This window comes from Trichechus manatus, unplaced genomic scaffold (assembly GCF_000243295.1).
Source record: "Trichechus manatus latirostris isolate Lorelei unplaced genomic scaffold, TriManLat1.0 scaffold00047, whole genome shotgun sequence".
Taxonomy (NCBI): Eukaryota; Metazoa; Chordata; class Mammalia; order Sirenia; family Trichechidae; genus Trichechus; species Trichechus manatus.
The window spans coordinates 5,940,954-5,958,982 of NW_004443983.1; the positions used below are offsets into that span (position 1 = coordinate 5,940,954).

The window sequence follows — 18,029 nt, forward strand, 5'->3', positions numbered from 1 at the left end:
AAGCCTACAGAGACACACTATTAAGAAAGATACCTCAAAGAAGCAGTGTTGCATGGAGCTGGGTGGGCATCAGAAGGGATATTAATAATAATGAAGATATTTGCTAACTGCTGACCAATGAAAAGCAGCAAGGGTATGATAATTCAAAGTAACAGAAACAGATAAAAGTAATTCTATTTTGGTACATAATGCATTTTATATTTACACTGAATATGAATGTCTCATGACCTGAAAACTCAACATATTCCATGTCTGACTGAAAAGCTAAAAGGCTGTTCTACATTCTATTCTGTATTCTGGGCAAATAAAAGTCACAGCTGCTCATTAAAAGATCTTAGAACACTCTAATCTATTTTCACCCTTTCTTCCTTATTATTGTTGCCTTGTATCTTAATACTACAATTTTTTTCCTTTTTAATCCCATAAGGGCTTAAGATTTAATGTTCTTTTACACTTACCCAAAGATTGACCACTTTTTTTGCTTTTCATTCCTTTATCATCTCAGTCCTTCTTACATCTCAGACCTCCTTCTGTGTAAAGCACCTTCCTTTAGGATTTCCTTTAGTGAGGGTTTACTCGTGGCAAATTCTCTCATTTGTTTCCCTGACAATGTCTTTATTTCACCCCCATCCATGAAAGATATTTCGAGGTGTTACTTATCCTCAGGTTATTCTTTTTCATAAATTCATGTATATCAAAATGCATTGCTCATCACAATCTCTTTTCCCTTTCACCTCCTCTCATACTATACTGGGGGTTCTGCTCTGGCTCATCTGTTATTTGGCTAAAGGTCTTTCCCCTAAAGTAATTTTCTCTATGACGTTTGTCAGTAATAAACTTTCTGAGTCTCTGAATGTTCTGGGATAAATTTCTTTAATCCTGATAGATAACTGATATGAAGGCTGAGTACAGGATTCTTAGGTTATGGTCCTTTTGTCTCATTAGACTGGAGACGTCACTCTTCTAGCTTATAACGCTGCAGATAAGATATCTAATGTTTACCTACCACTGCCTACCTACCCCTTCCCCCAACACCCTCTGCAGATAACCTCATCTTACTGCCTGGATGTGTAAAATTTTCTCCTTATCTATAAAATCAATACTATCAGGCTAGGGTTAGGAATGTGTCTTTTCTCAATAAACCCTTCCAATGTGTAGGTTCAAGTCTTCAGCTGAAACTTTCTAATATTATTTAATTGCTTCCTTTCTGCATCTGTTCCTTTTTCTGCTACTAGGTCAACTATTATTCACCCTTCAAGTCTCTTATCTTTTTCCTTCATGTTTTCTATCTCTTGATGTTTCAGTCCTGTACTTTAAGGTTGTTTCTGCACTTGGTCTAGCTATAATTCAAGTCTCAACTGCGACCATCCTCTTCTTGTAAACTTTCTAGTTTGAAAAACATATTTTTAAGCTCTAGGAAGACTTTTCCAAATTACACGTAAATCTCCTTAAGTACTTTTTATGATTTAAAAAACTCAAGTGTTCATCTAACTCTGAGAGTTCTTTTTCATGGGGCATGTGTTCTGATTATTCAATCTGTTCTCATCTCTCTTGCTGAGATGGAAGTTCTTTTTCTCTGGTGGCTTACTGGTACACAGGTCTCGTTGCCAGGATATCCTTAACGGCTAAACTCCTTTAGTTGGTGAAAGGCAAAAAGGAGTCTCTCACTCTGTAGGCTGTGGTTTAAGGACAGCCTGCCAAACTCCTCATGAAGGACCTGGCTGATGGAAACCACTCTGCTCGTTAACTCGCCCTTCATTCTCCCAGCCTCAAAGGTAAGAAAGACATTTACACCTCCAATCGTATCTCCTTCACATTGATAATTTTTGGGGGGAGGGGAGGCAAGGGGATGGGGTGGGCAGAACACATTCATAGCTATCAATGTCAAAGTAATACATCCCCCAAACCAAGCTCTTCGTAAACTCTTTAGCTCTCTTGTCTTTGTCCTGGGCTCTAATGCTATGCTGCAGTAGTGGTAACAACCCAGGACTGCCTAATCAGAGCCACAGTGATTAGTCCAGGAAATGGGCAAGTAACTCAGCTGGGCAAACAGGCATCTGCCCAGGGATTTTGTTCTTGGAACTACTGGGAAAAAGGTACTTTTCTTTCTGTAGGGCTTTCTAAGCTACTAGGATGGAAGCCTTGAGCTATGAATAGCCATCTTGGAACATCTGAGAAGAAAGTGCCTTCGAATGAAGGCAACTAAGAGAAAAACCGAGGTAAAAGATGGACAAAGACAATTGCTAACGCTATCATATAAGCACATTGTCCAGGCAGACCTGGAGCCAATGCATATTCTTGGAATTTTTTAATTCGTATCAGATAATAACTTCTCTTTTTGCTTAAGCTAGTCTGAATTGCTTCTCTCACTTGTAACCAGAAATTTAATACAAAGGCTTCTTAGGAAAAAGAGAAAAGTAGAAAAGAACCATCCAAGTTTCACCAACTAAATGTAATCACTGTTAATATTTGTGTAATTTCTTGTAGTGTTTTCTTATGTAGATTTTTTAATATAATAATATGGTAATACAATTTTATACATTGCTTCAATAGATGTAAATATGCTTATTAAGATTATCAACCATTTTCTTCTCCAAAATTCTAATCCCCTTAAATTTTGCTCACTGGACTTATTTTCCAAATTTTCCTTAGTTTTCATTATTCTTCCTTTCCAATATTTTCAGAGAGTTAAAAGCAGTTATACTATCTGTAGAATATAGTTAAAAGATTACTTCATGGTTTCAACTACTATATTCTAATCTTATGCTAACTTAAAAATATTACAGCTCAATTATAGTTCATTAAAACCTAGGGATTTTCCCCTATCCAACTGTTTAATCATTTCTCAGCTCTAAACATAAAGTCTCCTTACATTTACTTTTAACCACTATAATTATCCCAGGAGTTTCAACCTTTTCATAAGTATCTTTTTTTTTTTTCAATTTTATTTAAAGTATCATTCTGGATTTATTCCATATCTTCCCAAGTAAAAACAGCAATCTTCTCTTCCTACCCTATCCCTACCCCCAAATTAACAGGCATTTAATATACTGTCTGATATCTAACCCTAGAAGCATTCCATAATCACTTTATCTAACCATTCTGTTGCCATGTTTCCAGGTGGACTTTCTCCCATAATGCCACCTCAACAGACTCCGTAATTCCTTGCTTTATCTCTTATCTTAAAAAAAAAAGAAAGCTATTATACTGCTTCTCAACCAGCCTCTGCACTCTCTGCCAAAGATTATTCATGCCACTGAGCTCCTTTATTTTCAAACCGATAAGAAAATGGTAGCTATCCTAGAAAATTTAAATGTGAATTTAAAAAGAAATAACATAGATTAGAAAATAAATAAAAGATATTTTCCCAATATATTTCATCTTTATAACTTACTTGTTATTTGTCTTTCCTTCCACTCAGAATCATAAAGTTATCAGTTCTTTCTAGTTCTTAGTAATGAAAAAACTATCTTACCGATTCTTTGAACCGTAATTCAAAAAACACACACATAACTCTATTCACAAGTTTGAAAATTAGACTATCCTAAATGGTTTTTGGTAGCATTATTCTGAAAAACAACAGAAGCTCATGCAATCTCATCCAAACTATCTAAGAATTTAGAAATAAACAGAATAATTTTGAATTTTCCAAACAACATGGATAACAGAAGTTATAAAGAAAAGACTTAATTCTAAAATATGATAATTCAGGGAGGTGGGGCCAAGACGGTGGAGTAGTCAGACACTTCCAGTGGTCCCTCTTACAACAAAGACCCAAAAAAACAACTGAATCGATTATATACGACAATCTAGGAGCCCTGAACATCAAAGGCAAAGCTGAGGAATCAGACTGAGCAGCAGGGGGAGGGAGAGACGGTTTGGAAACAGCAAGGAGTTGCCAGACCTGACCTGGCAGGAGCTGGCACCCGTTAGGCTGGATCAGCTGGTGTATGTGGTGAGGCAAGCAGTGGCCCTCGGGAGGCGTTTTCCACATTGGGAGAGACCTAGTGGCAGAGAGTCTACTCGGGACTCCAGAACCAGTGAAAAGAGGCGCTCAATCAGAAAAGATATGTACATGTGTCTGACCTACCACATGGATCAAAAAACACCCCCTTTAAAAACAAAAACAAACAAACAAACAAAAAAAAACAACACCTCCTTTGGGAAAAATCTCTCTCCCATTTACCTGCCCCCTCCTCGCTCTGCACAGAGTCCCAGGCTGGCTTCAGTGATTGCTGCATCCCCTGGGCTGGAAGTAGGACCCATCACGTGCCCTGAGCCTTCTCCCAGCCTTGGAGACGGAACAAATTAACAAACAGGAAAAAATAATCTGCCAGCTCCCCCAAGCCGGGAACACAGGGTAGGCACAGCTCCTTGGCCTAGACACAGTCATAAGGGGCCCATGGACTTTGAATGCCTTTCACCCCTGCATACACCTGTGTGGGCCCATTTCAACAGTGTAGGCCCTCATAAGCACAGTACAACAAGGTATATACCTGCAGCCTAACTTCAACTGTATCAGCTATATCATGAAGTGGTGGGTTCGTGACATTTGACACCGCTCTCCCCAATAAGCAGGGTCCTCACCAACCCACTTCAGGGGCCTGAGAACTGGTGGCTCCACTCACGCCACCTAGCCACCCACAACAGGGGTCCAAGAATAAGTGGTGTCTCTCAATCCTTACAGCCAACGGCACTGGGTACCCATCATCCAGCTGTAAAACCTACCCACCTATACGCTCTAGGGAACAGGGATACGCCTTCCATCCAGACACTCAGGGGCAGCTGTTAGCTCCCTGCCTTGCTCAGCATGTGACCCCCTACTACAGCCAGATACCTGTGCCTATCCCAATCACCCATGCCCGTCTAGGACTGTAGGTGAGAGCCTGCACTGCACACTTGGTGACCAACTACCTGGACACCTGAGCTGAATCCATACGAGAAAAGTAAATGGACTCCTGAGCTCACATACTAGTAACGGAGCTAACCACCTGGTGAAAGGACATTAGAGCTTCAAGCCAATAATCAAACTAGCTCACATGAGCAGCCTACTTGGGCATATCAAAACAAAACAAGAAGCTAAGACAATAAGCAAACATAAAAAAAATAAATATAATAACTTATTGATGGCTCAGAGACAACAGTCAATATCAAATCACATAAAGAGGCAGACCATGACGGCTATAGCAAGTTCCTAAAACAAAGAATCAAGAAATTTTCCAGAGGAACAGAACTTCTTGGAATTACTGGAGGTAGAATACAAAAGATTAATATACAGAACTCTTCAAGAGATCAGTCAAAATGCAGACCAAGCCAAGGAACACACAGACAAAGCAATAGAGGAACTTTAAGAAAATTAGAGAAAAGAATAATGACAAATTTAACAGGCTGCAAGAATCCACAGAGAGACAGCAAACAGAAATCTAGAAGATTAACAATAAAATTTCAGAATCAGACAACTCAATAGAAGTCACAGAAGCAGAATGAGGCAATGGAAGTCTGAATTACTGAGACTGAAGCTAAAGACTTGACATCAACTTATCTGAGGAAAAATCAGATAAAAGAATTTTAAAAAATGAAGAAACTCTAAGAATTATGTGGGACTTTATCAAGAGGAATAACCCACGAGTAACTGGAGTACCAGAACAGGGGAGGATAACAGTAAATACAGAGAGAATTGTTGAAGATTTGTTGGATGAAAACTTCTCTGATATAATGAAAGATGAGAAGATATCTACCCAAGATGCACATCAAACCACTCATAAGGTAGATCCTAAAAGAAAGTCACCAAGACATATTATAATCAAACTTGTCAAAACCAAAGATAAAGAGAGAATTTTAAGAGTGGCTAGGGATAAACAAAAAGTCATCTACAAGGGAGAGTCAATAAGACAGCTCAGACTACTCACCAGAAACCATGTAGGCAAGAAGGCAATGAGATGACATAAATAAAGCCTTGAAGGGAAAAAACTGCCAGCCAAGAATTAAAAATCCAGTAAAACTGTCTCTCAAATATGATGAAAAACTTAGGTCATTTCCAGATAAACAGAAGTTTAGGGAATTTGCAAAAACCAAACTGAAATCACAAGAAATACTAAAGGGAGTCCTCCAGTTAGAAAATCAAAAACATCAGATAACAACCCAAGACTAGAATACAGGACACAGCAACCAGATATCAACCCAGATAGGGGTGTCACAAAAATAAATTAAAGCTAAAACATTGAAAACAGGGAAACAGAGATGTCAATATGTAAAACATGATAACATTAAAACAAAAAAGAGGGACTAAAAAATGTAGTCACAAATCTTTCATATGGAGAGGAAGTCAAGGTGATATAGAGAAATAAAAGAGTGGTTTAAACTTAGAAAAATAAAGGTAAATATTAAGGTAACCACAAAGGAAACTAACAATCCTACACATCAAAATAAAAAACATAAAGACTCAGTAAATACAAAATCAACAATGAAAAAGATAAGAATAAAATACATAAAGAAAAATGACTCAGAAAATTAAGTGGCACAAAGAAATTGTCAACAACACACACAAAAAAGACATCAAAATGACATAAACCCACACCTATCAATAATTACACTAAATGTAAATGGACTAAATGCACCAATAAAGAGAGAGTGGCAACATACATAAAAAAACACAATCTGTCTATATGCTGCCTACAAGAGACATACTTTAGACAAAAAGTCACAAACAAACTAAAACTCTAAGGATGGGAAAAAAAAAACAATCAGAAAAGAGCAGGAGTGGCAACATTAATTTTTGAGAAAATAGATTTTAAAGTGGAATCTACCACAAAGGATAAGGGAGGACTCTATACAATGATTAAATGGTCAATACACCAGGAGGACATAACCATAATAAATATTTACACAACCAATGACAGGGCTCTAAAACACATAAAACTAAGTCTAACAGCATTGGAAAGACAGAAAACTCCACAATAATAGTAGAAGACTTCAACACACCACTTTCGGTGAAGGACAGAACATCCAGAAAGAAGCTCAATAAAGACACAGAAGATATAAATGCCACAGTCAACCAATTTGATCTCATAGACATATACAGAACAATCCACCCAACAGCAGCCAAGTATACTTTCTTTTCCAATGCACATGGAACATTCTCCAGAAGAGACCACATATTAGGCCATAAAGCAAGCCTTAACAGAATCCAAAGCATTGAAATATTACAAAGCATCTTTTCTGTCCATAAAGTCATAAAAGTAGAAATCAATAACAGAAAAAGCAAAGGAAAAAAGAAATCAAACACATGGAAACTGAACAACACCTTGCTCAAAAACTACTGGGTTACAGAAGAAATTAAGAACAGAATAAAGAAATTCACAGAATCAAATGAGAATGAAAACACATCCTACCAGAACCTTTGGGACACAGCAAAAGCAGTGCTCAGAGGTCAATTTACAGCAATAAATGCACACATCCAAAAAGAAGAAAGGGCCAAAATCAAAACATTTACCCTACAATGAGAACAACTAGAAAGAGAGCAGCAAAAGAAGTCCTCAGGCATCAGAAGAAAGGAAATAATAAGAATCAGAGCAGAATTAAATTAAATAGAGAACAGAAAAACAACTGAAAGAGATAACAAGACCAAAAGCTGGTTCTCTGAAAAGATCAACAAAATCGATAAATCATTGGACAAGTTGACAAAAGAAAAACAGGAGAGGAAGCAAATAACCTGAATAAGAAATGAGATGGGCAATATCACAACAGACCAAACTGAAATTAAAAGAATCATAATAGAATACTATGAAAAACTGTATTCTAACAAATTTGAAAACCTAGAGGAAATGGACAAATTTTTAGAAACACAATACCTACCTAAACTAACACAAACAGAAGTAGAAAAACTAAATAAACCTATAATAAAAGAAGAAATTGAAAAGGTAATTAAAAAATTCTCAACAAAAAAAAGCCCTGGTCCTGATGGTTTCACTGGAGAATTCTACTAAACTTTGAGAGAAGAGTTAATACCACTACTACTAAAGGTATTTCAGAGTATAGAAAACAATGGAATATTCCCAAACTCACTCTATGAGGCCAGCATAAGCCTGATACCAAAACCAGGTAAAGACATCAAAAAAAAAGAAAATTACAGACCAATATCCTTCACGAACATAGACGCAAAAATCCTCAACAAAATTCTAGCCAACAGAATTCAACAACATACAAAAAAAATAATTGACCACAACCAAGTGGGATTTATACCAGGTATGCAGGGATGGTTCGACATTAGAAAAACAATCAATGTAATCCATCACATAAATAAAACAAAAGACAAGAATCACATGATCTTATCAATTGATGCAGAAAAGGCATTTGACAAAGTTCAACACCCTTTCATGATAAAAACTCTCAGCAAAATAGGAGTAGAAGGGAAATTCCTCAACATAATTAACAGCATTTATCCAAAGCCAACAGCCAACATCATCCTAAATGGAGACAGTCTGAAAGCATTCCCCTTTGAGAACAGGAACCAGACAAGGGTGCCCTGTATCACCACTTTTATTCAACATTGTGCTGGAGGTCCTGGCCGGAGCAATAAGGCAAGAAAAAGAAATAAAGGGCATCCAAATTGGTAAGGAAGAAGTAAAAGTGTCCCTGTTTGCAGGCGATATGATCTTATGCACAGAAATCCCAAAGAATCCACAAGAAAACTAATAGAACTAATAGAAGGTTTCAGCAAATTATCAGGATACAAGATAAGATACAAAAATCAGTTGGATTCCTCTACACCAACAAAGAGAACTTCGAAGGGGAAATCATCAAATTAGTACCATTTACAATAGCCCCAAGAAGATAAAATACTTAGGAATAAATTTAACCAGAGACGTAAAAGATCTATACAAACAAAACTACAAAACACTACGGCAAGAGATGTACATAAATAGAAAAACATACCTTGCTCAAAGATAGGAAGACTCAACACTGTGAAAATGTCAGTTTACCTCAAGTGATCTACAGATACAATACAATCCCGATCCAAATTCCAACAGCATTTTTTAATGAGATGGAGAAACAAATCACCAACTTCATATGGAAAGAGAAGAAGTCTCAGATAAGTAAAGCATTACTGAAGAAAAACAAAGTGGGAGGCCTCACACTACCTAATTTTAGAACCTATTATACTGCCACGGTAGTCAAAACAGCCTAGTACTGGTACAACAACAGATACATAGACCAATGGAACAGAATTGAGAATCCAGATATAAATTCATCCACCTATGAGCAGCTGATAATTGACAAAGGCCTAAAGTCTGTTAAATGAGGAAAAGACAGTCTCTTTAACAAATGGTGCTGGCAGAACTCGATATCCATCTGCAAAAAACTGAAACAAGACCCATACCTCACACCATGCACAAAAACTAACTCAAAATGGATCAAAGACCTAAATATAAAATTGAAAATGATAAAGATCAGGAAGAAAAAATAGGGACAACGCTAGGAGCCCTGATACATGGCATAAACAGAATACAAACCATAAGTAACAATGCACAAACAGCAGAAGAGACACTACATAACTGGGAACTCCTAGAAATCAAACACTTATGCTCATCAAAAGACTTCACCAAAAGGGTAAAAAGACAACCTACAGACTGGGAAAAAACTTTTGGCTATGACAAATCTGATCAGTGGCTAATCTCTAAAATCTCACAAGATACTGCAAATCTCAACAACAAAAAGACAAACAACCCAATTAAAAAATGGGCAAAGGATATGAAAAGGCACTTCACCAAAGAAGACACTCAGGCAGCTAATTGACACATGAAGAAATGTTCATGATCACTAGCCATTAGAGAAATGCAAATCAAAACTACAATGAGATACCATCTCACCCCAACAAGGGTAGCATTAATCCAAAAACAAAATAATAAACGTTGGAGAGGTTATGGAGAGACTGGAACACTTATACACTGCTGGGTGGGAATGTAAAATGGTACATCTGCTTTGGGAATCGATTTGGCACTTCCTTAAGAAGCTAGAAATAGAAGTACCATACGATCCAGCAATCCTCTCCTTGGATTATATCCTAGAGAAATAAGAGCCGTCACAAGAATAGATATTTGCACACCCATTTTCATTGCAGCACTGTTCACGATAGCAAAAAGATGGAAACAACCTAGGTGACCATTAATGGACGAATGGATAAACAAGATATGGTATATTCACACAACCGAATACTCCACAATGATAAAGAACAATGATGAATCCGTGAAACATCTCATATCATGGATGAATCCAGAAAGCATTATGCTGAGTGAAATTAGTTAATCGCAAAAGGACAAATATTGTATAAGACCACTATTATAGGAACTCAGTAAAAGTTTTAAACACAGAAGAAAATATTCTTCGATGGTTATGAGGGTGTGGAGTGAGGAAGAGGGGTATTCACTAACTAGATAGTAGAAAGTAATTATCTTAGGTAAAAGGAAGAACACACACTACAGAGGAAGTCAGCACAACTGGACGAAACCAAAAGCTAAGAAGTTTCCTGAATACAACCAAACACTTTGAGGGACAGAGTAGCAGGGGCAGGGGTCTGAGGACCATGCTTTCAGGGGACATACAGGTCAACTGGCATAACAAAGTTTATTAAGAAAATGTTCTGCATCCTACTTTGGTGAGTGGCATCTGGGGTCTTAAAAGTTAGCGAGCGGCCATCTAAGATGCATCAATTGGTCCCAACCCACCTGGAGCAAAGGAGAATGAAGAATACCAGACACAAGGAAAATAGTAGCCCAAGAGACAGAAAGGGCCACATAAACCAGAGACTCCATCAGCCTGAGACCAGAAGAACTAGACGGTGCCCAGCTACCACCAATGATTGCCCTGACAGGGAACACAACAGAGAGTCCCTGACGAAGCAGGAGAAAAGTGGAGTGCAGAACTCAAATTCTAGTAAAAAGACCAGACTTAATGGTCTGACTGAGACTTGAGGGACCCCAGAACACATGGCCTCCAGACTCTCCGTTAGACCAAAACTAAAACCATTCCCGAGGCCAACTCTTCAGACTTGGATTAGACTGGACTATAAGCCATAAAATGATACTCGTGAAGAGTGTGCTTCTTAGTTCAAGTAGATACGTGAGACTAAATGGGCAGCTCCTGTCTGGAGGCAAGATGAGAAGGCAGAAAGGGATAGGAGCTGGTTGAATGAACACAGGAACCTCGGGGTGTAAAGGAGGAGTGTGCTGTCACAGTATAGGGAGAGCAACTAGGGTTACATAACAATGTGTATATACATTTTTATATGAGAAACTAACTTGAATTGTAAACTTTCACTTAAAGGACAATACAAAAAAAATTTAAAAAGAATAAAATATGATAATTCAATTAAAATGTATCAAAACCTATATTAGATGTAAGGTATTAGAAATACAGAGGTGACAAAGATATGCTTTTATGGAGCTAACAACCTAGTGATATATTCTATATTTTAGTGGATTTATATTGCTTCCCTTTCTATAGCTCAGAAATGCTGTCTTGATTTTCTCTTTCATATAAAACAAGAGTAGAAAACCTATTAGAAACAGCCATACAGTTAGGTAGGTATAGTGTGTAAAAACGATAAAATAAGATTCAAAATATTCTTTTGAGAGAAAAAATGCACTCTTTGGTAATAATCACAGAAAACTGGTTAAAATAATCTTAAGGGAAAGAATGGCCACATTTATGGATTTGTTTACTGAAATAGAAAGATATACTCATTTGGAATTGGCGATCTTTTGTTAAATTCCCTTTGATAGCCTGAGATCCTCTTGACACCTACCATGTAATTAACAATTTTTCCTTTCCTATGAGAAACAAATGAGATTGACAAATGCAACTGCTGCCTACTATTCTCAAGGGTTTCATTTTACTTGGATCCACGATCAACATCCGTGGCAGCAGCAGTCGAGATATCAAACAACACCCTGCACTGAGCAAATCTGCTGCAAAAGACCTCTTTAAAGTATTCAAAAGCAAAGATGTCACCTTGAAGACGAGGGTGTACCTGACCCCAGTCATAGTGTTTTCAATCGCCTCATATGCATGCTAACGCTGGACAATGAACAAGGAAGACTGAAGAAGAAGTGACACCTTTGAATTATGGTGTTGGCGAAGAATATTGAATACACCATGGACTGCCAAACGAACAAACATATCTGTCTTGGAAGAAGTATGACCAGAATGCTCCTTAGAAGCAAGGATGGCAAGACTTCGTTTCACATACTTTGGACATGTTATCAAGAGGGACCAGTCCCTGGAGAAGGACATCATGCTTGGTAAAGTAGAGGGTCAGCGAAAAAGAGGAAAACTCTCAATGAGCTGGATTGACACAGTGGCTGCCAACAATGCGCTCAAGCATAACAATGACTGTGAGGATGGCACAGGACTCTGCAGTGTTTCATTCAGTTGTACACAGAGTAGCTATGAGTCGGAACTGACTCGACCACACCTAACAACAGCAACATTCTCAAGTATATAGTACGAAGATCTGTGTGCCCCCTTCCGAAAGATAAATCATATGAATTTTAACAAGAAAATTAGTTGCCAAAATTCCTGTGAAGAGCTAGGGTGCAATTTGCCTTTTTACTGTCTTATCAATCATGAAAGCACAAAAATGGTGCCTCCCTCTGTCTGGTTCCTTGAGTGAGGACAACACAGTCCATAGACCCTCCCAACAAACCCACAATAGCCATACAGTATGAGTAAGAAATAAATTGCGTTATTTGTATTTTATGGATTTTATGACCTATCATCACAACATAACTATAACATAATAAAGAGCCTTGACTCCATTTTTTATGTTTGACTGCTGACAATATTCAAGCCTCACCACTCCTTCTTCCTTTTCTGCCCCACGACATTATCCTATGTGATTAATACAGATATTAGTACTTAAAAATCTGTAATGAGAAACTGGTTAACAACCCAACAAAAGAATACTTGACATTGGCTTATGGGTTGGGCAGTAGGCCACATGGGAACTGTTATACTGGCGACTAGGAGGTTAATGATCCACGTTTGTAGTGACAAAACATTTGCTAAAACTATCACCTGTAATATCTTGAAAAGCAGATAAATTCACTCAATGAAAATGCCTTTTCTCTCTAACGTGGAAACTGACAATGCTGCAGACGTTGGTAGCTTTGTTGGTATGGGTCCCAGAGTGATAGCATGTAGAACATGACGAACATAAAGCATGCATGAGAAATAAATTTTCCTTGTTTTAAGTAGCTAAGATTTTTATGTTTGTTATTATAACACAAATAAACCCAACCTAACTGATAATAGAAGGGGCATTCCCTTGGGTGAGAGTTGCAGGCGAAACGCTCTGTGTCTGCCCCTAAAACAAACTTAGCTGAGCCAATTAGGGGATTCCTGACTGTTAGAAGGCCAAGGCTGTCTGAAAGTTCAAAATAATCCCACTGTCATCAAGGGGCTGCAAGCAAGGCTAACCTTGTTTTGGACAGAGAATGTGGAAACGGATATAAATATCTCTATGACTAGCTCTGACTCTTGGTATCCTAAAACTTCTATCTCATTACATACAAAAAAAAAAAATTAAAACAAGGGCTTAGCCCAGAGAGAACAGATACAGCTAACTTGGCTGGTTCTAAAATAATGATACATCATTTTTATGTGAAATGAACAGGCCATAAACCATGATACACATCGTATGATTCCATTTTGTTTGTTTTTTTAAAAAATCTATTTGTTTTTGTACATATTTGTACAAAAAAAAATCCAGAAATATTTATATTCTAAATGTTAACACTAGGAAATTTCTGGGACCAAACATTAGGATGGTTTCTATTTATTTCCCTCATTTGTATTTTCCGGTTTTTCTAAAACGAATGTTTATTATTTATAAAATAGAAGTTTTAAAAACATTGTAAATCATATGTGGAAGTTGTAGATGAATAGAACTTAATTTTTTATTAAGGAAATCTTTCATTCTCTAGTAGCAAGTGGAAGAACTTTACTCTTATCACAACATTTTACAATAGAAACCTCAATTTTCTTTAAAAAAAAATTGTTTGAGGTGTTATATAAGTTAATGACCTTTGGGCAGTCATTAAAAAAAAAAAAAGAGCTGTTACAATTTTAATCATATGCCAAAACATCATTTTGAGTATCGTGAACCCTAATGCCTACAAATAATAGGAGTCTTCAAAGGTGTGAAAAAGCCTAAGTTATATTAATTACAGAAAATCAATAGAATACTAAAAAATAGACTTAAAAATACCAAGCTTAAGTTCTCTGTCCAAGTGAGTTACTATATGAAATCAAATCACTTAGTAAATAAAAAATATGATCTAGAGAATTGGCTAGGAGAAACATGTTCTTTTGATGTTCACAAGTATTAAAATATATTTTACTCTATATATCTTGATTATGGTAGTGGTTATAGGATTTTATACATTTGTCAGAACTTAGCTGTACACTTAAATCTGTTGATTTTAATGTACATAAATCACACCTCAATAAAGCTGGTTTTTAAAAATCACATTTTTTGATAAAATTTTCAGCAGATTATTTTTCAGACTATTTTATTCATTGGCTTAATCATTCAAAACAAGATCTATTTGATTACAGAAAACTTAATCCAGAAAAAAAACTGCATACAATAAAAGTGGAATCTCTTCCTCCTAAATTCATATCACTAATACTCAGTAACACTGCCTAGCAACCTCAGTCACTCTTCCTTTCTCTCACCTCTAGCTTTCAATAAGCCAGCAAGTCCTGTCAGTTCTTTCTTTCACCCCCACTGTCACTGCTTTAGTTCACTTCTGAACTACTGCCAACAGACTCCTAACTGATTTCTCTGTCTTTAATCTTCCCACCTACCAAGTCAATCTCCATAATGCAGAAAAAAATTACCTTGCTAAAAAAAATACACAAAGCAACAATAACGGCAAACTTGCTTAAAAACAGTAAATCGTCTCTAAGTCCAAAATCAATGGCCCTAAAGGCTCTTTAAAATTAAGCCTCTTGATCAATATCAATCCTTCCTCAAAAAAAAAAAAAAAAAAAAAGCCTGTATTTCATATCTCTGCCTATAGAGCCATCTTTTCCTTTTCTGTCTGGGAAATAACTACTACCCTTTAAAATCAATTTAAATCCAATTTCTTCCATGAGTCGAAATCAACTCGATAGCAACTGACAACAGAGGTAGGTGTTTCAGCTGTGTTCCCATTAACACCAATGAACATGCCGTTCCTTGTTAATGCCATATTTCCTCCCTTAAATATGAACTCCTCTAGGTCAGGGCCTGAATCTTCTCTACCAAGTGCCTGGCTCATAGTAAAAATAATTTACAGACTGAATAATAACTAAAGGAATAAGAATAGTGTTATTAACATAAATTGACAAATAGAATTTAATGTTTTTCTTAAACACAAAGCTTAGAAGATTTGACAATATAGAAATAGTACCTTGTCTACATGGAAAATTAAATCCAATTCACAGACATTTTCAAAACACTTGTCTAATGTTTCCACGAATACCTAGGGAAAAGGTAAAGAAAAAAGGTTAAAAGCTTTTGAGAACTGTGTAAGTTTATTTAAATCTATTATCTACAAGGCAGATGATTCATAATTATGAACTAAAACTTTTCTAACTCTTATTATCACATTTCCATTTTTTACAATTAAAAATGATATAAAGAGCAAAAGGAGTAATTATAGACTATTCTTCATGGAAACTGCTTTTCAATATATAAATACGCAAAACAAAATAAACCTTGTTGAAAATAACTAAGAACAATTAGATTTATGGTGAACAAATGCTTTTCCTCTGGAGGTCTGAAGCTTGAGTAACTGAAGTCAGTTACACAGGCACTACATACCTATGTGACTGACCTCCAATAAAAATCGAAGATGTTCAGGGTAGGGTGGGTTTCCCTGGTCGAGAATACTTCACACATGTTGTCACATATCCTTGCTGAGGGAATTAAGTGCATCCCGTGTGACTCCACTAGGAGGGAACATGAAAACCTGCACCTGGTTTTATCTAGACTTTGCTCCTTTTCCGTTTGCTGACTTCACTCTGTATTCTTTCTGTAATAAACTGTAATCGTGAGTATAACAACTTTTGAATCCTGTGACTCCTTCTAGTGAATCATCAAGGTGGTCTTGAGGATGCTTGACACAGACCTTCAAAAATCAATCGTTTAAATTCTACCTTGTGTGGCTGTCACTGACTTTTTATTCTACTCCTATTTCTAGTCCCACTACCCCTCTCAGTAACATTCACACATAAAGTGACCATAAAATTTATCACTACACTGAAGCAGTATGAAGGGTAGAAGGCAGCGTGCTGTTGATGTTGTTCCTAGTTGCTCTCAAGTCAATTCCGACTCGTGGCCACCCCACGTGTGTGTAGTAGAACTACTCCATAGGGTTTTCAAGGCTGTGACCCCTCAAAAGCAGAAGCCAGGCCCGTCTTCTGAGGCACCTCTGGGTGGGTTCAAACCACCAACCTTTCAGGCTAGTAGTACAGTGCTTAATCGTTTGTGCCACCCAGAAATTCCTAGTAAAAGGGAGCAGCTATTAATAATTACAGTAATAGGATGTGAAGTTAGCATAATATAATAACAGTCAGGAACAACAGATGTAATCCAGGATTGTCCCAGGCAAACTGAAATATATGGCCACCCAACTCATAGGTAATCTTATGAGGCAAGAAATAAAATGTAAACAGTAGACTTATTGCTGTAATTGTTCCAACCTCAAGCCTATTTACACACATCCACAATTCAAAGTTTCTTGTAATGATAAATACAGATAAATAAAGACAGGTGAAAAAACGTGGATATATAATTAACCAAAAACCAAACCCAATGGTGTTCAATCAACTGCAACTCATAGTATCCCTATAGGACAGAGTAGAACCGCCCCATAGGGTTTCCAAGGCTGTAATGGAAACACTGTCACATCTTCCTTCTGCTCCTGGTGGGTGTGAACCACCAACCTTTCAGTTAGCAGCTGAGAGCTTAACCACTGAGCCACCAGGGATTCTGGATATATAACTGCATGCCTATAGTCTCCATTGTCTTAGACCACAGAGAATGGCAAATTTTCCCTGCAAAGGGCCAGAGAGTAAACATCTTAGGCTTTGTGGGCCATACAGTGTAGCACAAAAGCAGCCATAGACAACACAAATGAGCATGACTCTATTCCAATAAAACTCCATTTACAAAAATAGGCAGCAGACAGGATTTGACTTGCAAGCCGTAGTTTGTTGAACTCTGATTTAGACCAAAGTCACTGGGAGAAATACTAGGAGCCCTGGTGGCGCAGTGGTTAAAACACTCAGCTGCTAAGCGAAAGGCTGGCGTTCGAATCCACCAGCCGCTCTGTGGGAAACAGATGTGGCAGTCTGCTTCCGTAAAGATTAAGCCTTGGAAGACCCATGGGGCAGTTCTACTCTTTTCTACAGGGTCACTATGAGTTGGAATCAACTTAACATTAGTAGGTTTGGGTTTTATTTTGGTAGTAAGAATATATCCAGTTTTATTCATTATAATGTCATTTATGAAATGAAGGCAAGTTATAAAGACGACCAAGAGTGGGGCATATAAAGGTCTGGCTCAGCTGAGTTTTTAGCTTACTTCAATTTTGTCAGAAGGAGAAAATAATCACAGGGTATCCACCTACACCCAACTTTATCAAGACTCAAGGCCTTAGTGACACAGTCCCTGAAATGACTTTAGTCATTCTATTTCTGACTAATTTAGATACGTTTTCCTTTTCAATACAACAATTTCTTATTATGAGGATTGAATGGAATACTACTGCTTAAACATAAAGAGTAAGCACTTAAATATTAACATCTTGGGGCAACTAAGAATGCGGGTGAAAAGGGGAAATCTTTTCCCATTAAAAAAGAAGAAAAAGACTGGTGATAGTGGCCGAGGGCAAGATGGCGGTCTAGGCAGAAGCACCACGCCGTCCCTCCACAACAAAGATCCGAAAAACTAAGCCAAACAGAGAATCAACAATCCTGAA

At 37.2% G+C, this 18,029-nt stretch overlaps 1 protein-coding gene across 1 annotated transcript in view; it reads right to left on the reverse strand.

Moving 5' to 3' along the window:
• AP3S1 (adaptor related protein complex 3 subunit sigma 1) overlaps window positions 1-18,029 on the reverse strand; it is a 101,919-nt gene that overhangs the window by 11,340 nt on the left and 72,550 nt on the right. The window contains exon 4 of the mRNA XM_004376975.2: window positions 15,456-15,527. Within this exon, the coding sequence (XP_004377032.1) occupies window positions 15,456-15,527 (72 nt within the window). The remainder of the gene's footprint in view (window positions 1-15,455; window positions 15,528-18,029) is intronic.